This window comes from Budorcas taxicolor, chromosome 6, assembly GCF_023091745.1.
Source record: "Budorcas taxicolor isolate Tak-1 chromosome 6, Takin1.1, whole genome shotgun sequence".
In the NCBI taxonomy this organism is placed as follows: domain Eukaryota; kingdom Metazoa; phylum Chordata; class Mammalia; order Artiodactyla; family Bovidae; genus Budorcas; species Budorcas taxicolor.
Genome location: NC_068915.1, coordinates 17,036,548 through 17,059,536, shown reverse-complemented (window position 1 = coordinate 17,059,536; position 22,989 = coordinate 17,036,548). Strand labels below are relative to the sequence as shown.

Genomic DNA, 22,989 nt, shown 5'->3' with positions numbered 1-22,989 from the left:
CTGTGATTTTTATAAAAGAGAACTTCTGCCCTGCTGTGGCCACAGAAAGGAATTACACGTGGGCAGCTGTCAGAAAAATGGTTCTTGAGTTGAATTGCAACAGCTTTGCAGGAAAGCTAAACAAATGTACAGATTTACAGTTATTTTCCTTCAATAAATTTAGAGTAAGATGAGTGTGTATATATATATATATTCTAAGTAGCTTCAGTCGTGTCCGACTCTGTGCGACCCCATAGACGGCAGCCCGCCAGGCTCCCCCGCCCCTGGGATTCTCCAGGAAGAACACTGGAGTGGGTTGCTATTTCCTTCTCCAATGCATGAAAGTGAAAAGTGAAAGTGAGGTCGCTCAGTCCTGTCCGACTCTTCGTGACCCCTTGGACTGGAGCCTGCCAGGCTCCTCTGTCCATGGGATTTTCCAGGCAAGAGTACTGGAGTGGGATGCCATCACCTTCTCCAATATATATATATATATATATATACACATACACACATATATACATACACACACATATATATAACTTATATTACAAATAATTGAAGAGTACTACTCCATCTAGTCAAGGCTATGGTTTTTCCTGTGATCATGTATGGATGTGAGAGTTGGACTGTGAAGAAAGCTGAGCGCCGAAGAATTGATGCTTTTGAACTGTGGTGTTGGAGAAGACTCTTGAGAGTCCCTTGGACTGCAAGGAGATCCAACCAGTCCATTCTGAAGGAGATCAGCCCTGGGATTTCTTTGGAAGGATTGATGCTAAAGCTGAAACTCCAGTACTTTGGCCACCTCATGCGAAGAGTTGACTCGTTGGAAAAGACTTTGATGCTGGGAGGGATTGGGGGCAGGAGGAGAAGGGGATGACAGAGGATGAGATGGCTGGATGGCATCACTGACTCGATGGACGTGAGTCTGAGTGAACTCCAGGACTTGGTGATGGACAGAGAGGCCTGGTGTGCTGCGATTCATGGGGTCGCAAAGAATCGGACACAACTGAGCAACTGAACTGACTGAACTGACTACCGTCACTGAGCGAGTGAGTGAAAGTCGCTCAGTCAAGTCTGACTCTTTGCCACCCCATGGACTGTAGCCCATCAGGCTCCTCTATCCATGGAATTCTCCAGGCAAGAATACTGGAGTGGCTACAGCCATTCTCTTCTCCAGGCGATCGTCCTAAATCAGGGATGGAACTAGGGTCTCCCGCATTGCAGGCAGATTCTTTACTGTCTGAACCGCCAGGGAAGCCCATATATATCTAATTAATTCTATATATTAATCAATTAATTCTTAAAAATCTGATCCCTATGTTACACAGTAATCCACTCTTCGCACTGGCTGTCTCAAAGTCTTTACCTCTCTCCTCAACCCAACACTCACTCCAGGTTGTTTAATAATATCTGAAAGTATGCAAACCACTAGGTGTGAACTTCTGGAGCTCCCTTGCCCTCTTTGGCACCTTTAAACTTTAATGTGCATAAACGCGTGGGCTTTGTAGTCAGTAGCCAGGGCTACTTTCGAACTATGTCGAGTTTAGTATGTTTTCAATCTCTATAAACCTCAGTTTCCTCACCTGGAAAAGTGGAATCAATAATGCCTATTGGATTGTTTACATATGACAGCTCAACAGGACACTAAGGGTTGACTGACTTCCTTATACCACGAACCTTCTTGCCGCTCTCTTTCTTTAGATGGTTCAAATCTTTCCCAAGGTAAGCTTCACCCCTGGTGGGCTCCCTCCACACACTCTCACCACGGCCCTAATATTGTTCTGTTACTTAACCCCCTCTCCTTCAGTCCCTCCCTGTCCACAATTTTCTTTCCCCCATCTTATACAAATGTGCCCAAGTTCTCACCATCCTTGAAAACCCCTCTCTGCTACCACTTCCTCCTCCCTTCAGACCCAGCTGTACTGGGAGGGATAGACTCTATGTTGATTCACTACTATTTTTTTTTAATTCCCATTCACTTCTTTCCTCTGCAGTCTGGCTTCTCCTGCCACCATAGTACTGAAATTAACAAATTAACTCACCAAACCTGGATCATGATACCATATTCTAGGACTGTGCCTAGTCATGGCGTCAGATCCCTACTCAAGCCACCATAATATTGTACACTCAACAAAATACTCACTGGTCAAAAGTTACCAAAGCCCAATGGTCAAACCCAGTGGCTTCTGCTCAGTTTCACTCTATGTGATTTGCTGGAGACTGGCCCTCCTGAGCTTTCGCTGCTCCTTCTCTCCCTGGACCTTTTGATCTTGCTGTATCCACTTTGTAGTAACCTCTTAATCATGCGGATGATTCCCTGGGCATCGTCTTTGGCTCTCTTCCCTCTCACTCTTTTAACTTTACTCTGTGAACCTCCTATAATTATAGCCACATTCGGTGGATGTGTGGAGGCACTTTTTTGGGAAGAGAGCGCATAGCTTATATCAGCAAGGAAATTTGTGATCCCTCCAAACAAAAGCCCTGCCCGCTCCATCGCACTGGTGTGGCTCCCATATCACCCAGTCGCTGCAGACTCCTGGACCTCTAAACCTAGCCTCTTTCCCAACCCTACTGAGGTCCAACCCTGCAGGGTCCTCCTAGAACAGCAGTTCTCACCAGTGGATGGCAGGCCCTCCGCCTCCTGCCCCCTGCATCTCTCTCTGAGGGGCCTCTGTGTGGGCTGGGGGTGATGGGCAGAGAGTGCACCTATAATCAAAGTCCCTGGGGGAAGCGCTCCGACGTGGCTCTTGTATCCATGTAAGCGCTGCATGACACCTGCCATTCCGCCAGGCTCCTCCTCCTGCTCCAGGAAAACCATCCTGTTTGGTCCAGCTCTTGGACAAAGCTGCAGAGTTGCCTGGGCCATTATTACACAGTTCATTTTTACCAAGCCTCGTATTTATTTGTTGACCAAATTCGGCTGATTTTATCTGTGAAAGATGCTTTTAATCTTTCCATCACCACCAAGCTACCTGCTCTCTCCACTCCCCAGTCTATCACACACTCATCATCTCCCAGCCTAGACTCCCCATGAAGGTCCTGAAAGGTCTCTGTGCTTCACATCTTTCTGCTGTTTCATCTATCTTTCAAACACACAACGGACTATTTCAATTTAAAAAATAATCCTTCAATTTTTTTTCTTTTTTAAATTAATTTAATTCATTCATTTTTAACTGAAGGATGATTGCTTTACAGTATTGTGTTGGTTTCTATCAAACATCAACATGAAGCCATAGCTTCAGTGGTTTTGTAACTGCCTATGTAATAAAATTTAAATGCATGCTGAGAACCCCTCTACAATCCAGCTTTATCCTTCCCTTTGGAGTAGTTTCCCCAACCATTCTTCCTTTACTTTCTGTCATACACAACCACTCATCTTCCTTTGTACTCCCTCACCTTTCTTTCTTGTCTCAGGCTGGTCCTTGTTCCTGAAAAGCTTTTTCCTGACCCCTAGAAGAATCCAGCTCCTCCTTCGATGCTCAGCTCAAATGCGAACTCCTTGGTAAGCCTGCATTTTCCTCCCTGAGATAATGACTCCCTCCAGGATTCTCAAAGCAAACCTCCAGTAAGCATGCCCTTCTCAGACAACACTGCCGTTAATTGGGTATGTGTTTCTCCCTTGATTATAATGCCAGTTTCTTGGGGGCAGGAATCAGGCACCCCTCATTGCACAGAATAGTGCTGTGTCCGCTACATGCTCCACGAATGCCTGAAGAATGAATAATGTGAACTTTATTATGACCAGCACTATTGCTTGCCCTCATTGGTTCCCACCTCTCCTAAGGAGTAGGCAGATGCTTTAAGAGTATACTCACAATTTCCACAACATAGGTATTAAACTATGGAAAGAAGCTATGAGATAGAAAAGAAAGGAGATAGTAAAGAATAAAAACAAACCAAATTTTGCTTCTGATCCAACTTACTTCTCTAGTTAGCAGTAAGGCTGGAGTCTTAATGGGCAGTTTTGAAATGTGTTCAGTTTCTTAGAAAGAGCACCCTGCCTGCAAAGTTGACAGAAATGGAGCAGGAGTTAACGTGGGTCTGGACTATTAAATGGTGGGGAAGCTGGAGAGGAGAGGACAAGCTAAAGAAACATTAATCAAGCACCATTGTTAAGATGACGCACTGAAGGATCAAAAGAGATACAGGAGCCAAGGCTTTGCTTGTTTGTTGATTCATTCAACTAATATTCAATGAGTCCTACTATGGGCTTCCCTGGTGGCTCAAATGGTAATCTGCCTGTGATGTGGGAGAACTGGGTTCAATCCTTGGGTTGGAAAGATGCCCTGCAGAAGGGAAGGCAACCCATTCCAGTATTCTTGCCTGGAGAATTCCAAGGACAGAGCAGTCTGGCTGGCTACAGTCTGTGGGGTTGCAGAGTCGAACATGACTGAATGACTAATGCACACACACACACACACATACACACACACACACACACACACACACACACTATGTGCCAACACTGTGAGAGATCCAAGGAATTCAGTGCTGAAAAACACATTGACCCTGTTTAATGGAACCATTGAAGTGTCCCTTGGTGGAAATATTCCTCCCTTGGCACGAAACCTTGTAGACCAGCAAAGCCTAAAGTTGTAGGAAATAGGAAGCAAAAATTTTACTAGTACATGACTAGAAGTACCAGTGAGTGGAGTCATTCCCACCTTTGACACTTGATTCCTGGGCTGGTGAATCTCGGCTCTAAGAGAAGAGGCATCATACGCTGAGCACTGATTGACAGCACATGCTGCATCTCAGAAGACACTGTCCTAGCCCTAGAAGGTGTTGACATTAATCTGGAAGCATAACTGAGTTTTCAAAAGGCCAGTTCCACCATTTCACAGAGCTGCTTCAAGGCGACGGTGCACTCGATGAGACTATTCTGTAACATGAACCAATCACCGCAATTCATTTGCTGTCAAACAGGTTTCTTGGCTAGAAGCAGTGCTGTGTGGGCTATCATGATACTGATTAAGGCATTCCTCAAGTCCACACAATAGTGATTTTGGTAGAGGCACTGTGGGCAAGGATCGAAAAGTTGTATCCAGTGTAAACATCTATTTCAGTAAGAACTAAGTGCTACTGGAAGTGCTCCTGTGTAATTAACCTGCTACCAAGTGGGTGGCTCATCCTCCTGGAGAACCATGCCAGACTGTGCGCTCCCTGCTGATTTCTGCTGTTGGCAGTTGGGGCGCTCAGCAGTGGCTCTAGCCGGATCAGCCTTGATGAGTGAAGTCCATGCATAACTTCCATCCCTGCTACCGTGGCCCTTTGTTTGTGGACCTGCTGGACAAGGACAGGAGTGACTGGGGAAAGAAGATGACTAATGTCCACAGGAAGGGTCATCTCATCCACCTAAAATTCTTTCTCTACATAGATGGCTATTTTGTGGAAATTCACATGGGGTACAAATATTTTCATACTTCATGCTGATGCAGAGAGGTTTATCCATATGCCTCTCTTCAATACCTCCTCAACACCTTTCCAGTTGTATTCATTTTAGTTCCCTTTAGACATCCATTTACCAAATGATTAGCCACTACCAATGAGTCAAAATTCCCCAAGCCAGGCTTCAACAGTACGTGAACCGTGAACTTCCAGATGTTCAAGCTGAATTTAGAAAGGGCAGAGGAATCAGAGATCAAATTGCCAGTATCTGTTGGATCATTGAAAAGGCAAGAGAGTTCCAGAAAAACAACTACTCTGCTTTATCGACTATGTCAAAGCCTTTCACTGTGTGGATCACAATAAACTGTGGAAAATTCTAAAGAGGTGGGAATACCAGATCACCTGACCTGCCTCCTGAGAAATCTGTATGTAGGTCAAGAAGCAACAGTTAGAACTGGTCATGGAACAACAGATTGGTTCCAAATTGGGAAAGGAGTCCATTAAGACTGTATATTGTCACCTTGCTTATTTAACTTATATGCAGAGCACATCATGCGAAATGTTGGACTGGAAGAAGCACAAGCTGGAATCAAGATTGCCGGGAGAAATATCAATAACCTCAGATATGCAGATGACACCACCTTTATGGCAGAAAGCGAAGAACTAAACAGACTCTTGATGAAAGTGAAAGAGAAGAGTGAAAAAGTTGACTTAAAGCTCAACACTCAGAAAACGAAGATCATGGCATCTGGTCCCATCACTTCATGGCAAACAGATGGGGAAACAGCGGAAACAGTGTCAGACTTTATTTTTTAGGCTCCAAAATCACTGCAGATGGTGACTGCAGCCATGAAATTAAAAGATGCTTGCTCCTTGGAAGAAAAGTTATGACCAACCTAGACAGCATATTAAAAAGCAGAGACATTACTTGGCTGACAAAGGTCCATCTAGTCAAAGCTATGGTTTTTCCAGTAGTCATATGTGGATGTGAGAGTTGGACCATAAAGAAAGTTGAGCATCAAAGAGTTGATGCTTTTGAACTGTGGTGTTGGAGAAGACTCTTGAGAGTCCCTTGGACTGCAAGGAGATCCAACCAATCCATCCTAAAGGAGACCAGTCCTGAATATTCATTGGAAGAACTGATGCTAAAGCTGAAGCTCCAACACTTTGGCCACCTGATGAGAAGAACTGACTCTTTAGAATAGACCCTGATGCTGGGAGGGATTGAAGGCAGGAAGAGAAGGGGATGACAGAGGATGTGATGGTTGGATGGCATCACAAACTCACTGGATATGAGTTTGAGCAAGCTCCAGGAGTTGGTGATGGACAGGGAAGCCTGGCGTGCTGCAGTCCATAGGGTCACAAAGAGTCAGACACGACTGAGTGACTGAACTGAACTAAGGTCTGCTGCTGCTGTTGCTGCTGCTAAATCGCTTCAGTCGTGTCCAACTCTGTGCGTCAGACAATGCCAAATTGGGGGTGGCTGGTTCAGGTTTCATGGGGACTTGTTGCCCTTGATTAATAGTTCAGCCTCCACTAAGACCCAGTGGTGAGCCAGAGCTATTTCTCAAAGGAAATTATTTACCTGCTAAGGATGACAGAGATTTGCTCTAAAACTCTAGGTCTTCATGCTGTGATTCACCTCAAGGGGCTTGTCAAAAAATTCATAGAGCATCTCTACCTGCCACAGACATCATAAATCCAATATCATAAATGATATTGGATCTGCTGAGTCATAAGGCTCAAGTAACAGAGCAGTTTAGCAAACTGGCAGGCTGGACCTGTTGCATAGCCTTTGCTTGTTCTGGGTCTTACTCAAAACAAGCAGCTTATTGGACTACTCACTAAATAGACTGGAATAGCATGACTAAATGAGGTATATGTTTCCTCCAAAATCCTAAGTGGTTCCCTAAGCATATGCAACTTGATGGAAGGAGAAGTCAGATGCAGTAACTATCCTTTACCTTGGAAGGAATATCTCACATGTTACAAAGTACCACGTGCATACGTGCTCAGTTATGTCCAACTCTTTGATCCTCTGTTCATGGTATTTTCCAGGCAAGAATACTGGAGCGGGTTGCCATTTCCTTCTCCAGAATATCTTCCTGATGCAGAGATTGAACCCAGGTTTCCTGTGTCTCCTGAACTGCTGATGGATTCTTTACCGCTGAACCACTGGGGAAGCCCACCAGCAGCTTAGGGTGGCCAAAAAAAAAAAAAAAAAGGGAAACAAGGATGGGGATTCTTTGACCCTGAGTATGTTTATTTCAACTGTGCATTTCAAAACTAATCCCAGGATCCTCACTACCTCTGGAAGGAGAACTAAAAGGAGAGCACTGATGAAGAGAGGGGGCTTCCCTGGTGGCTCAGCAGTAAATGCAATGCCGGAGAAACAGGTCAGGAAGATCCCCTGGAGAAGGAAATGGCAACCCACTCCAGTGTTCTTGCCAGAAAATATCCCATGGACAGAGGAGTCTGGCAGGCTGTAGTCCATGGGGTCGCCAAGAGTCAGACACGACTGAAGCAACTTAGCAGGAGCAGGATGAAGGAAAATATTTCCATATGTGTTTCTGTTGTTACATGGGCATGTATGTAACACGTTACCTATGTTTTACTTACTAATTTTCCAAGTTTAAAAGAAATGACAGGAATAGTGAAAAATCTGCAATTTCGTATTGCGTTGGAAAGAGTTTGTATAGATCATGATACATAATAGTGATTCACCCAGTGCCTGGCATAGAGTTATCACTCAATAAACACTGAGACTCTTGAGAGTCCCTTGGACCGCAAGGAGATCCACCCAGTCCATCCTAAAGGAGATCAGTCCTGGGTGTTCATTGGAAGGACTGATGTTGAAGCTGAAACTCCAATACTTTGGCCAGCTTAGGTGAAGAGCTGACTCATTTGGAAAGACTCTGATGCTGGGAAAGATTAAGGACAGGAGGAGAAGGGGACGACAGAGGATGAGATGGTTGGATGGCATCACGGACTCAATGGACATGGGTTTGGGTAGACTCTGGGAGTTGGTGATGGACAGGGAGGCCTTGCGTGCTGCGGTTCATGGGGTTGCAAAGAATCGGACACGACTGAGCGACTGAACTGAACTGATGTGTTCTGACTTTAGTTTTATTTTTTATTAGAAAGTTGATACTTTTTAAAACTTGTGTCTTATCCACAGTGTATATGACTTATTTGGCCCCAAGATATATAAAAGGAAGGATAAATATATAAACTTGTCTCATTTCAAATATCTTAAATCTGCCTTATGCTAGGGCAAATGCCTTTAGTTCATATCCAAACACATAATATGCCTTTTGAATTTGTTTTACTTCCCAAGTTTCAGTCTTGTCATATGTAAAGTGGTGACATTAGTAATTACCTAATAGAGTTGTCATGAAGAGTAAGTAAGAACTAATGTAAATGACAATATAATATCTGCCAAGAGGTGGTTAGTTAACATTAGCTTCCCTTCAGAAGATATGAAGGAAGCTTAAAAATTTTAATTTATATGTTTTTTCTTATTTTTTTCAAGGCAACGTATTTTCAATTGTTCCAAAGTTTTCCTTATTTATAAATCTATGGGAATTTTTGGAGAAGGAAATGGCAACCCACTCCAGTATTCTTGCCTAGAGAATCCTGTGGACACAGGAGCCTGGTGGGCTGCTGTCCATAGGGTCGCACAGAGTTGGACACAACTGAAGCGACTTAGCATGCATGCATGCATTGGAGAAGGAAGTGGCAACCCACTCCAGTATTCTTGCGTGGAGAATCCCAGGGACAGAGGAACCTGGTGGGCCGCCGTCTATGGGGTAGCACAGAGTCAGATACAACTGAAGCGACTTAGCAGCGGCAGCATGGGAATTTCAGAAATATTCTGCTGTATAGTCCCCCAAAAAAACGTCCCATGTATAAATGCTGGCTCTGGTGTAAACAGCTTTTATTATCGGTGTTATTAGTGGCTCTCTCCAGAGAAGGCAATGGCAACCCACTCCAGTACTCTTGCCTGGAAAATCCCATGGACAGAGGAGCCTGGTAGGCTGCAGTCCATGGGGTCACACACAGTCGGACACGACTGAAGCGACTTAGCAGCAGCAGCAGCAGCAGCAGCAGTGGCTCTCTCATAATCTACGATTCACATACCTTCCTTAATGCTGCTAAGTCACTTCTGTTGTGTCTGACTCTGTGCGACCCCATAGATGGCAGCCCACCAGGCTCCCCCAGCCCTGAGATTCTCCAGGCAAGAATACTGGAGTGGGTTGCCATTTCCTTCTCCAATGCATGAAAGTGAAAAGTGGAAGTGAAGTCACTCAGTCCTGCTGGACTCTTAGCAACCCCATGGACTGCAGCCCACCAGGCTCCTCCGTCCATGGGATTTTCCAGGCAAGAGTACTGGAGTAGGGTGCCATTGCAGACTGTCTCTGGTAAACAGTAAGGGCAGCAAGCTTCGTCTATATTTAGAGTTAGATGCTACTGCATTTTGTAAGTATTTTTATTATTATGGTATTGAAACAATTTCTCATTAATTGAGTCACTGAAAGTGCAGAACCAACGATTGCCATCCTGTAAAAAATCATGAGCTCAGCAACAAACAAAAACATAAAAACATGGGCTCAATTATAAATGTGTCAGTCTGTGCTGGATTTATAATCAGTCACTCTGAACTCTTATCCCAAAAGGAAACAGATATTTGCAGAATCTTAAGAGAGTATATGAAAAAGAAAAACTAAACAGAAAACAAAAAAACTTTATAGGCCATCTAGTCCATCCCCAAAGACAAATTCTCCATCACTTATTTTCATCCGCTTGGATTGTAAATATCTAGCCCAGGCTATATAGGATGGTGCCTTCCACTAGAGTGGTAAATATGGAATGGAGAGAAGTGGATGAATTAGATTTTTTTTTTGTAGTAGTAGTAGTACAACGAAAAAGATTTGTTGATACTTTGGACATGGAGGTTTCATAAAGAGAAAACAGGAGGATTTCAAGATTTTCGGCCTGAAAGATTTTAGCATTTACGAAAAGAGCAGAGGACACGGGTTATTTAAAATAGTATTTTGGTCACTTCAAGGTCTTCGCTTTAGGCATCTTGTGGCGATGTCTTCTTGACATTTGTGATAGCTCTAAATGAGATATATATTTTCAAATGTTATAAAATATTAACTTAGCAATTATTATTAGCAGTTGTTATTATTATTATCACCACTGCTACATCAGGAAGTAAAAGCTCAACAACCTAGGACTTTCTCAAACTCTTGAAAAACCCGCTAGTAAGAAAGACATTTCGCAAATTTCCCCATTCATCCTCCGGCTCTGGGAACCTACGGCGCTCCGCGTCCAATCAGCTTCCAAAATCCGCGGAGTCTGTGAGTGGGAGGGGCTCAGATAGATTCCGTTCCCTCTGCTTCTCCGGCTTGGCCACGTCTGAAGGCCTGCAGGTCCTTGAAGGTGCATAATTCGCCTGCTTATTCATTGGCAATAACTGAACTTCTTATTCAAATTTATGTTTCACAAGATTCTAAAATACATAGCTTTGGGTCACGTCACTTATCCGTTTTTAGAGTCCTTTCTTTTCTTCTGGGGGTGTACACACTGCCTCCGAGCGTTGCGGACCTGCCGGTCGCTTCCCTGCGCACGCGCCGGGGAAAGGGAGGGCGGGCCTGTTTCCGGGTGGCGCGTGGGACTGGGGCCCGAGAGCGTCCCTTGCTACCGCCAACATGGAGAGTTTGTACCGAGTCCCGTTCTTAGTGCTCGAATGCCCGAACCTGAAGCTGAAGAAGCCGCCCTGGGTGCACATGCCGTCGGCCATGACGGTGTACGCTCTGGTGGTGGTGTCTTACTTCCTCATCACCGGAGGTAACTCGGCCTGCCTGGGGCCCGAGAGGCGCGGAGAGCCCGCCCGCCCCGGGGGCGCGTCAGTTCCCTAACTTTCAGCCAGGGGAAGCATCGCTCTGCTCTCAATCTTTTCGGAGGGTGGAGGAAAATTCTGGGGGTCACCGCCCAAAGGTTTCTTTACCCTCACGCCCTGTCTTGTATCTTGAGAGGAGTCGTGTTCTCTATCCGGTTGCCTTCACTTTCCTGGCCTCTTAGCCAAACGATCCGAGTTGAATAGCGTTATTTTTCAAGCCCAGATTGTTGTTGTTGTTATTGCATGCCATGAGTTACTTAATAAAGGCCCTGGGAAAATCTGTTCTGGCCCATTCTATTTCCACTGCTGTTCAGGAGGGTGTCGGACTTGTACCTTCTTTGTCTGTGGTCCCTGGAACTTTGGTAGACACTTAACAGTCTTCGGATTTGTTAGCTCAAACCCAAGGCTTCGTGTCGCTTTCTCCTCAATCAGCAATACATATGAATGGAATCTTCCGAAACCCACGGTTTTGATAAATATTTGAGGTTGGAGATAAATCTTCAGAAGCTGTCGTATCTGAGAGAGCAGAAGTGGAGAATTTTAAAGAATAAGGGGAATAGCATTACTTTTGAACACTTTTGCATTATCATCTTATCCTGTTCTTTGCAAAAGGGGCGTCGCTTTATATAGTGGTGAGTTGGCAGTCCGGCTGCAGTCTTTTCATAGCCACCACCCCTTCAGCATTTCCATGATTTACTCAGCACTGTGCTACTGCGCTTGTTGGATTTTGGGAAGTGGAGAGCTTAATTTGGAAATGATAAAATTAAAGCTGTACAGATTAGGGACGGCAAGAGCAGATGACTATTTTTAAGGGAATAGTCAGAGACATCATTTTCATAGATGTTTTGTGAGAATAATTGGCACTGAAGAGGGAAGTATTTGAAATGCGGGATTAGTTCTAGCATGAACTTTTAGGTTTACCCTCCTCCCAAATCTAGGATAATGACAGTTAATTTATGTTGGAAATAAGTTACATTTAAAATACTTTTTATGTTGCTAAGATACTGTCCTAGCATAAATTAGTGTTAACGTTTGCTCAGCACATTAATAGGGGCTGGACTGAATAAACAAAATTTAAAATGCATGTTGCTTTTTAAAAAAATCTTCATCTGTTAGAAATCTTTCCTGTAACCCTTACCTCCCTTGGAGCCAGGGCCTTTACTGGAAACCTCACAGTTTTCATTCTGGCTCCTTTTTCCCTGTCAGTTTTTGTAATGGGGAGATTCTTTGCCCTAACTTCTGGAGGAAGTGAGAGGACCCCTTTTAGTGGCCAAGGCCATGAGCTATCTCATACAGGAGAATTACCTGAATACTGAGTGTGCCTTTATAAATAAATAATACTTATTGCTGAGAAATAGTCAGCAGATAATGTGCTGAGTCCCCATTAAGTTCTAGGCATTAAGTACTGGAGAGAACAATGACTATAACAGATAAGGGCCCTCCCTTCCTGATGCTTATAATGCCGTTGGTTGAGACACATGAAATGGCACGTGAATTTTTCTCCATAATATTTTTTCCATTGCAGATTGCCACAAGTGCCTTGAAGGAAAAGAAAAAGAGGTTTTGAAAAATAATCAGAGTTAGGAATATCATTTATGTTGGAGTCCCTGAGGAAATGACGTGTTAGCCAAAGTCTGAAAGATTGGGGGAAGAGTATCTGGGAGAGGGAAAAGTCTGAACAAATATGGGATTAAGAGACCAATTAGGTGGGTTTTACAGTTGACTTAGGATGATGGCAGCTGAGATGGAGGAAGATATAATGAAAGATATCGTGGAAGCAGAATCTTGGTGATGATTGATTGGATGTAGGGGGAGAATGGCTTGAAGGAATTTTACTATTTTACTGGTGTCTAGTTTGAGCACTGAGTAGGCGAAAGTGTCATTTTCTGAGAAGACTAAAGAAATAAAGTGGTTTTTTGATGGGGAATGGTGAATCCAGATATGTAATAGTTGGACAGACCAACTATAATTAGTTGAAGATGTCAAGTTGCAGATAGGAAGTGAGAAAAGAGGTTTGTATTGAAGTTAGTCACTAACAAATGTTTTGAGAACTCTTCCTATAAGCCAAATATTGAAGAACAGAGACAGAATTTCTGTCCCTAAGGAGCTTCAGTTCAGTTCAGTCTGTGTCTGACTCTTTGCGACCCATGGACTGCAGTACGCCAGGCTTCCCTGTCCATCACCAACTCCTGGAGCTTACTCAGACTCAAGTCCATTGAGTCGCTGATGCCATCCAACCATCCCATCCTCTGTCATCCCCTTCTCCTCCTGCCTTCAGTCATCCCCAGCATGAGGGTCTTTTCAAATAAGTCAGTTCTTCACATCAGGTGGCTAAAGTTTTGGAGTTTCAGCTTCAGCATCAGTCCTTCCAATGAATATTCAAGACTGATTTCCTTTTGGTGGATCTCCTTGCTTACATCTAATTTTAACGGTGCTAACATTTGATAGGTGTTGGCATGTTGAGGATCATTAGCATAGAAAAGCCATGTGAAGGGATTAGTTCAGTTGGGAAGAGAATGTAGAAAGAGAAGAAAATAGTGGATCAAGCCCTAGGGAACTCCCGAGTATTTAGTGGTTTTATAGAAGAGGAGGCTCAGCTGGAGAGAGAGCAAGAAAAACATGGACAGGAGTGTCACAAAAGCCATAAGAAGCCATCCCTCTCACCCCCCAAGAAAATGGATTTAGTAAACTGGATGGAGTGCTGCTAGGAAAGCTCCTAAGATGAGAACTGAAAGTGTCCTTTGACCAGAGCAAGGTCATTGGCCACCTTAGCAAGAGTAATATCAGTGGTGGCAGAAGTCAGATTGGAGTGAGTTAAAGAATGAAGGGTAAATGAGAAAGTGGAGGCAGCAAGTTTACCAAATTCTTTTTTTCTTTTCCAGAAAGAAGCCTGGCTCCCTTTCCAAAAGGAAGCATAGAAATAGAATGTTAACTAGGAGGATCTGGTGTCAAGGAAAGGTTGATGTAGGGAGCGGGAGGTTGATAGATAATATAGGAAAGAGAGGAGCTAGCCAAAGGAACAGTCTTTGAAATGGTAAGGGTGTGGAGTCCTGATGATTGCAAAGGGGATTCCCATGGTGATAGGAGGAGGGACTCTTTCTCTGGTGTAGCTGGAGGGAAGGAGGAGAAGATGGAAGCTGGCTCCAGTTTGTGGATTTGATGGCAAGGTAGCATTAGAGAATTCCTAAATGGTGGTTTTGTTATCAGAGGTGAGGGAGACAGTCTTGTTAGGCTTAAAAAAAAAGCTAAAAATGAGGATGGTGGAAAACAGTGGAGAAGATAAAAGAGGAGATGTTGACAGTGGGAGATTTGGAAAACAGTGTCGATGGGCAGTAACATAAGTGGTCATTAAGACATAGTGAAAGGTATTAACATTAATGGTCATGTGCCTCCAGTATTGCCAGTCTGCTTAACGATGTGATTTTAAAATGTCTCATTTTACTTTTAAGCAAGAAAAATCCTCTAGTTACCTCTTAATTATAGAAACATATCTAAGCATATGTGTAACATTTTTCTTGAGTTAGAAATAGCCTTTAATGTTAAATATCCTTTATTGTGGAGTCATTCTTGAGTTTGGAAACAGTTACTGAATGAATTCTGTCATAAAATACCTCTTTTTGCAGATAATTCTGATTTACAAGTCATTCTAAAAACACTGAGTTGAATTTCTGAATGGTTTATCTGAAGTGTAGGAGATAAGCTGGGCCTCATTTCCCTGTAATAATACATAGAGCAGTTCTGTTTAAATATAAATTGATCTTTAAAGACAGATACTTCCTTTAACTTCAGTATCTTTCTGTGAATGGGCTCCCAATCTCCTCCAGCACTCAGGCTCTAAGGTTTCTCTGCTCAGTCGCTCAGTGGTGTCCAACTCTTTGTGACCCCCATCGACTGTAGCCCGCCAAGCTCCTCTGTCCATGGGATTCTCCAGGCAAGAATACTGGAGTGGGTTGCCATTTCCTTTTCCAGGGGATGTTCCTCACCCAGGGATTGAACCTGCGTCTCCTGCTTTGGCAGGCAGATTCTTTACCACTGGCACCACCTGGGAAGCCCCAGAAGGAAATATTATTTAAATACAAATGAACCTCTAGAGACAGACGGGCTTCCTGTTGACTCAGACGGTAAAGATTCCTCTTGCAGTGCAGGAGACCCAGTTTGACCCTGGGTCAGGACGATCTCCTGGAGAAGGAAGTGGCTAACCACTCCAGTATTCTTACCTGGAGAATTCCATGGACAGAGGACCCTGGCAAGCTACAGTCCATAGGGTCACAAAGAATCAGATGCAACTGAGCAACTAACACTTTCACTTTAGAGACAGATAAAAACTAAATAAGTTAGAAATCCAGTCTAATCTATGTTGTTACCTTTCATTTAGGAATCATTTATGATGTTATTGTTGAACCTCCCAGTGTCGGCTCGGTGACTGATGAACATGGGCATCAGAGACCAGTTGCTTTCTTGGCCTACAGGTAAAAGATACCATTTTGAATGATTTGATGGTGGGAAAGAAGATTGCTGGGGCATGCCTGCGTATTTAAAATTATGGCACAACCTATTGGGTCTATTTGTATTTTGATGATAGGGGTTTTAAAATGCTAAATTTAGAGATTGTAGGAAGTGGACAAGAACAAGAATAAAAGTATATTATCCATTTATTAGGAAATATTTCACAATGATGGACATAATCACTGATTTAAAGGAGGATATCAGTTTAAAATACATTTATTTATAGGCTGTTCTGGGGTCAGTTTAAAATACATTTATTTATAGTCTGTTCTGGGGTCAGTTCTGGGGTACGTATTTATTTGTAAATAAAGCTTTATTGGAGTTAGGTACAGCCAGTTACTTCTGTACTATCCATGGCTGCTTTCAAGCTAGTGTGGTAAGTGTGACACACATTACATGGCTGACAAGCCTAAGATACATAGTGTTTGGCCATTTAAGGAAAAATGTGTGGGGCTTTGCTGGTGGTCCCGTGGTTAAGAATCTGCCTTTCACTGCAGTTCGATCCCTGGTCAGGGAAGATCTCACATGCTGCGGAGCAGCTAAACGTGTGCACCTCAACTGCCTAGCCTGCACTCCCGAGCCCTTGCCTCTGGTGGAGCCCCTGCACCTAGGGCCCAGGCTCCGCAGCAAGAGAGTAGCCCCCAGTCACGCCAGCTAGGGCAGAAAAGCCCTCAAACAGCGGTGAAGACCCAGCACAACCAAAAAAGAAAAAGACCACTGGATTATACTGTTAAATAAGAATAGTATTTGAGACTTGGGAGGTCCTGCTGTTTATTTTTCCTGAGCAGTGTTTGTTGTGAAGTGAAGTGAAAGTTGCTCAGTCGTGTCCGACTCTTTGTGACTGTAGGGTCCATGGAATTCTCCAGGCCAGAAAACTGGAGTGGGTAGCCTGTGTCTTCTACAGTGGGACTTCCCAACCCAGGAATCGAACTGGGGTCTCCTGCATCGCAGGCAGATTCTTTACCAGCTGAGCTACTAGGGAAGACCCTATACTGTTAAATAAGAAAAAAAAATTTGAGACTTGAGAGTTCCTGTTGTTTGTTTCCCTTGAACAGTGTTTGTTGTATTGCCTTATAAAATCTACTTAGTAACTTGTCTACCTAAAGATAGCTCTTTATTTGTATTTGTGTGTGTGTTTGTGCTGACTCTCAGTGGTGTCCAACTCTTTGCAACCCCATGGACTGTAGCCCGCCAGGCTCCTCTGTCCAGGGGATTCTCCAGGCAAGAATACTGGAGCAGGTTGCCATTTCCTCCTCCAGGGGATCTTCCCCACCCAGGGATCGAACTGGCATCTCCTGCGTTGGCAGGCAGATTCTTAACCATTGAGCCACCAGGGAAGCCCCATATTTGTATGTACAGTTACATGAATGGTATTCCATGCAGAGAATATTCCTGGAAAGATTACTGTGATTCTCTGCGGGGAAGGGGAATCCAGGTGGCTGGAGATCCTGCTGGTAGGGAGACTTCTCACAGGGTTGACATTTGACTTTGAATTTTGAAACTGCTGCATGTGTTGTTTTCAGTTAAAGCAATTAGTTTAGCAAACATACGTATATATACACATACATACACACATGCATGCATATACTTTCTTTACATGTGTCTTTGTATAAATCACATCTTTAACAGAGAAATTTGCCTTTTGGGGTCCATGAACTCTTGAGAATTTGAAAGCTCTTCATCCCTAGAAAGAGGTGTCCCAGGTGGCACAGTTGTAAAGACTCTGCCTGCCAGTGCAGGAGATGCAGGAGACTCAGGTTCGATCCCTGGGTGAGGAAGATCCCCTGGAGGACATGGCAGTGCACTCCAGTACTCTTGCCTGGAAAGTTCTGTGGACAGAGGCGCTTGGCAGGCTACAGTCCATGGGGTCACAGAGAGTTGGACACAGTTGAGCACACGCACACACTAGAAAAATCATATGCCCGTATATACAAGAACTTAAAAGTTTATAGGTTACTGGAAATCTTTGTGGAGTTCATGAAGCCTTAATTAAGAAAACTTGCTTTTTAAAATTGCCTTTTGAAATAAGAGGTTTGTTAATTACTATAAAACTCAGGGAACGTTTCTAACCAGTTCACAATTTGAAATTGATAGTAGACATTTAAATAAAATAAGTTTTTAAAGCAAAACTAAAATTCTGAGTAAAAGGTTCATGTACCTATAGTAGTTGACTTTTTAAGCTAATAATTAAAATGTGCATATTGATTTTACATACAGTTGTGTTAGTTGAGTTTTAAAGATTTTTTTCTTTTTTGAGCATAAGCTCCATGAAGACAAAGGATTTTTCTCTTGTTTTGTTCATTGTTATATTTCCAGAACCTAGAACAGTATTTGATGCATAATAGGCTCTCAGTAAATATTTATTGGAATGAATAGCCAGAAATATGGTAAAACACTTAAAAGAATAAAAAATAAACACAAAAATGTTTTAGCAGAAATAGGAATTTCAATCTGAGGAAAAAACTTTTTATTTTTCTGGAAATTTTCATTGACTATTTTGCTGTTTTCTTTCTTTTTCAGAGTAAATGGACAGTATATTATGGAAGGACTTGCATCTAGCTTCCTGTTTACAATGGGAGGTTTAGGTTTCATAATCCTGGACCGATCCAATGCACCAAACATTCCCAAACTCAATAGGTTTCTTCTGTTATTCATTGGATTCGTGTGTGTCCTATTGAGTTTTTTCATGGCTAGAGTATTCATGAGAATGAAGCTGCCGTAAGTTATTTAGTGCTTTGTATAATCAATATCTTAACTTGCAAACTAAGAAAATAATTATCTGGATCACGTGAAATCATAGGAGATTTAATTTAACCCTCATTTAAATAGATGAACATTTTGAGAACCAAAGAAATGTGTGATTTGCATAAGGTTAGTTAGTAGCAAAATGGAAACAAATAGATCTTCCTGTTATTTCCATGTATGTTCATGAGAAAATATGGTTATTTCGCTGTAGCATCAGTGACCACTGATGGAGACTTTTCTCTATAAGTGCTTTTTGGTTAATCTGTAACCTATGGAGGAATTCCCATAGTAGTACTAATAACAATAGAGAGTATTTTCAAGCCATTAATTGCTGCTGCTTTCTGAATATTGATAGGAAAATCGATTAACCCTTGGACAGAAAAGAGCCTTTCATATATATATTACATTATTTAGATTCATGCAGAAAGCTTACGTTATCTTTGGAACAAAATAAATTGGTGTGGGAATTCCTTGGTGGCCCAGTGGTTAGGACTTGGTGCTTTCACTGCCAGGGCCTGTGTTTGACCCCTGCTTGGGAAACTAAGATCCTGCAAGCCGTGTGGCGTGGCGCTGCCCCCCGCAGAAAAGAAAGAAAACGGCATTTGAAGGATAGGATAACAGAGCTGAGCTATCTCCTGCTTAGAAAAAAATTTTGAAAATTGTTCAATTCTCTGGATTGTTTTCATCTTAACTTTTGTAATTATTTATGTAAACATTTGTCTTCTGCGTTCGATAGGCCAGTTTCCAAGATAGTTGACTAAGATCTAACAATAGGAAATGAGAAATAGGAGTAAACTCTCTGGGTTTCAGGTATAGATAGATGTAGTCAAAACAGAACAACAGTCTAAACAAAAAATTGCTGATTTCTATAACTTACCAAGCAGCCAAATCTGAGGTTTAAATTTTGAAGAGGAAGGACTTTATGGTCCTTATCTACAGCTCCTAATGCCTGGTACCTTGAGGGTGGTGTGGGGAGAAACAGTGGACAGTTTTAGAAAATGCAAACAGTATTGCATTTCTGGCATATTTGCAGGCCCCAGAGAGATGGTGAGCCAGGTCTGTGGGCCTGCTTATTGCTCATGACGGGTATGGTTACTACCACCAGCAAGGAAGGGATGTGTCATCTTGGGCATAGATTCTCTTTGATGTCCCAACATATAGAAGCAGTTAGATATGTAATAAATGAGACAGCAACAACAGCACAGTAAAAAAACACCAGTAACCAGGAATTTTTTCACATCAGATAAAGTTGCTAGCACCTGAGATAAAAGATGGCTATGCTGTAAGATAACTTCCAGGGTGGCACTCACTTTCACCAAGAATCTGGTATCATTAACAAGAGGTACCTTGAGAAAACAATAGCAGTGAAAGGGTACAACCTGCTTTATATTTTCTGATCTATGCTTTTTAAAAGACCTGATGTCCTTCCTTACTGACATCGTTTTAAACATTAAAAGATGGCTTTATTTGATGCGGAAGCAGAGGTCACACACTAATTACAAGGAAGAATAACACAGTGTGTAACTCTATCCAGAGATAAATGTCCTATGTTTGCACATCAGCACATGCAGATGACCGACAGCTGTCCCTAGAGAGTCCTCGGTTCTTTTGTTTCATAGTGTAAGCCAGCTGTTGAGCAGCTTCCCTTGGTGCCAACGCTGGTGGTGGACACTTTTCTTAGAATCTTCTTGAACCTTTTATTTCCTGTGAAGCTTAGGTCTTTTTTTTTGTTATTGTTGTTAAGAATTATCTGGCAGAGATTTTATTTTATTATAGGTTTAATCTTTTTTTTTTTATAATGGAGTACTGTTGGTTTACAGTGCTGTGTTAATTTCAGGAGTACAACATAGTAATTCAGTTAGATATCTACACCTGTCGGTTCTCTTTCAGATTAAGTACTTGTGAAGCTTAGGTCTTAAAGTATGCTTTTTGTGAAGTATCAGGCATTACCTTAGCAAATTTACGTGGAGGTCTTCAAAATCAATATATACCTTAAGAACCTTTTTCTTTTTTATTCAACCCTGGGTTGTCTCAGGGTTGTGAGATTAAAGTTGTGTATCTCTGTGCTCAGAGTGTGAATCGGCCAGGCTGGTCGAGCAGTAGGAAAGGGATAAATGAGTTCTAAGGAGATCACTTAGGCTGCACGTAGACCCAAGACCTGTAGGGAGTCAGGTAGGTCTAGGAGCTGGAAGGAGGAAAATCACATTCCTGAGTGTCTGCGCTGTGTCAGGTACGATGTGAGGTATCAGCCCCATGATGCGGTTTTTTGCCGCCACCTTAGAGAGGAAAAAACTCGAGACTCTGAACTAATAATAGCTAATGTTTGTCAAGTGCTTACTGCTGTGAATAGCAGTTACTATATTGGTAGATTCTCTTATATAATCCTTTAAATCTTTGATGTAACTCCCTTTTACAGATGAGGAAGCTAAGGTTTGCCCAAGCTTATCTACTCATGTTAGAAACAGGGTCAAAAGCAGAGAAGTTCTAAAGGCATCAAAGAGGACAGGATGTTTTCAACCCTTTCTTAATATGGATAGTTTTACACAGCCTTTCTGTTTTCCTCTTGATCCTAATAGGTTGCAAGGATTTATTGCAAAAGGAAAAGTTTGGAGCTTTATAAAGCAGACTGTTAATAACTTGAATTTAAAGGGGATTTCAGGGCCTACCTTGTGCATTTAGTAAAAGGATCTCCTATTTGAACATTGTGAAGTTTGACTTGCTCAACAGCTACAGCTGACGCCCCTGCCCACCGTCAGGACATCTCCTAAAGAGACAGGTGCAGGGTGCAAGGGCTCACTTCCCAGGCATGGACAGCTCCTGGTCCCTCCATCTTACACTTTGGTAATATTAGGCTTTTTAGGATGTCGAAATGAGCTGCTTTCTATAAAAAGCTTTGTGACTCTTGTTGGAATTGTGAGAGTCCAAAGGAAATTGATTCTAACTCTTAGCTTTAACTTTTACATAACATTTTCTTTTCTTTATTTTCTCATCTGGTGTCATTTAGCATATTGGTTTGTAAATTTATCCTTTGAGGGGGAAGGATAACAGAACCAAGGCCCAGTAATGTATTTATTTATTGAGGGGGCAAGATATGAAATAAGAACCATAATGAGGAATCACACATTTATATTTTCAGATTGTCCTTTGATTCATCATAAAATTTGTTTGGGACACTTTGAAATGTTGCTTCCTTTTCAGTCTTTGTGTTTACAAATTTTATGTTTTACAGGGGCTATCTGATGGGTTAGAGTGCCTTTTGAGAAGAAATCAGCAGGTACTGAATTTGCTCCTGTTAATGAAATTTTAAAGGCTGTACCGGTCCTCAGATACGAAATGCAGAGAAGGATGAAAAGCAGCAGAAAAGAAACATCTAGTGAAAACATAGGAAGCATATTAAAGCATGGACTAGAATGTCTTGGTGTCAGAGACAAGCTTATCAGTATTTTTTCCTGCTGGCCTTCACTGACATACCAATGATATTAAGTGACGTTTTCTTTTTTTTTTTTTTTCATTTCTTAGAATGTACTTCATTTCTATAGCTATAATATTGAATAAAGTGATTATTTTTTACAAACCCCTTAGCATTTTTTGGAGGTGACTTTTCTGACCCTCAGAAGTTATTGTAAAATCAGGACACGTGATCCCATAAGCTGAGAACTCTGGACAGCTGATCAGCTTTACCAATGGTGCTTTGCCTTTAAACAGAGTGTGTGACAGTACATCGTGTCAGATATGTGTGGAAGACTGTTTCAGGAACAATAAGATGTATGAAAGGAGCAGAAATAAATAATTTTTCTAATTAACTTTTTGTTTGTTTTTTTTTCTTTTGGCTGATGGTATTAATCTTCAGTCTGTAATTAATCCACTCCCATCCTATAACTGTCAAGCTACTGTTGGTATCTTGAAGTCTCCAGGTCTAGGTGGCAGGATGCCTTAGAGGTGGGCGCAGTCATGTCTGTTTTAAATGCGATTGTTTTAGATGAAGTTCCCCTCAGGCATTCACTTCCAGTAATTAACACAATTTTGAGCACACAACAGCATCTGTAGATTAGTCCGGTCTCCTGATCTCTTCTGGCTAGGGCTTTTGGCTCCCCGCAGCGGGCTGGGCCTGCATGCTCAGTTGCTAAGTTGTGTCTGGCTCTGTGACTCCGTGGGCTGTAGCCTACCAGGCTTCTCTGTCCTTGGGATTTTCCAGGCAGGAATGCTGGAGTGGGTTGCCATTTCCTCCTCCAGCGATCATCCCAACCCAGGGATCCAGCCTGCATCCCTTGTGTTTCCTGCATTGGCAGCGGGTTCTTTCCCACTGCACCACCTGGGAAGTCCATGGGGAACAGACTTGTGGTTGTCATGGAGGTTGGGAGGAGGACCCTTCTCTGGGGTCTCAGTTCTTATCCTAAGATCTTTAAGTTTGCAGTAAAATTTCTACTCAGGTGGATTTTTTCTCTTATTCCAGGGCTGATCTAAAT

General features: G+C 42.6%; 1 protein-coding gene across 1 annotated transcript; it reads left to right on the top strand.

Annotated features, from left to right (window-relative positions):
• Nucleotides 1–11,028: 11,028 nt before the first annotated feature.
• On the top strand, nt 11,029–22,318 carry OSTC (oligosaccharyltransferase complex non-catalytic subunit). Its single transcript, XM_052642075.1, has 4 exons — nt 11,029–11,220; nt 15,648–15,741; nt 18,299–18,496; nt 21,753–22,318. The coding sequence occupies exons 1-4, from the start codon at nt 11,082–11,084 to the stop codon at nt 21,769–21,771; spliced, it is 450 nt and encodes a 149-aa protein (XP_052498035.1). The 5' UTR covers nt 11,029–11,081; the 3' UTR covers nt 21,772–22,318.
• The last annotated feature ends 671 nt before the right edge of the window (nt 22,319–22,989 follow it).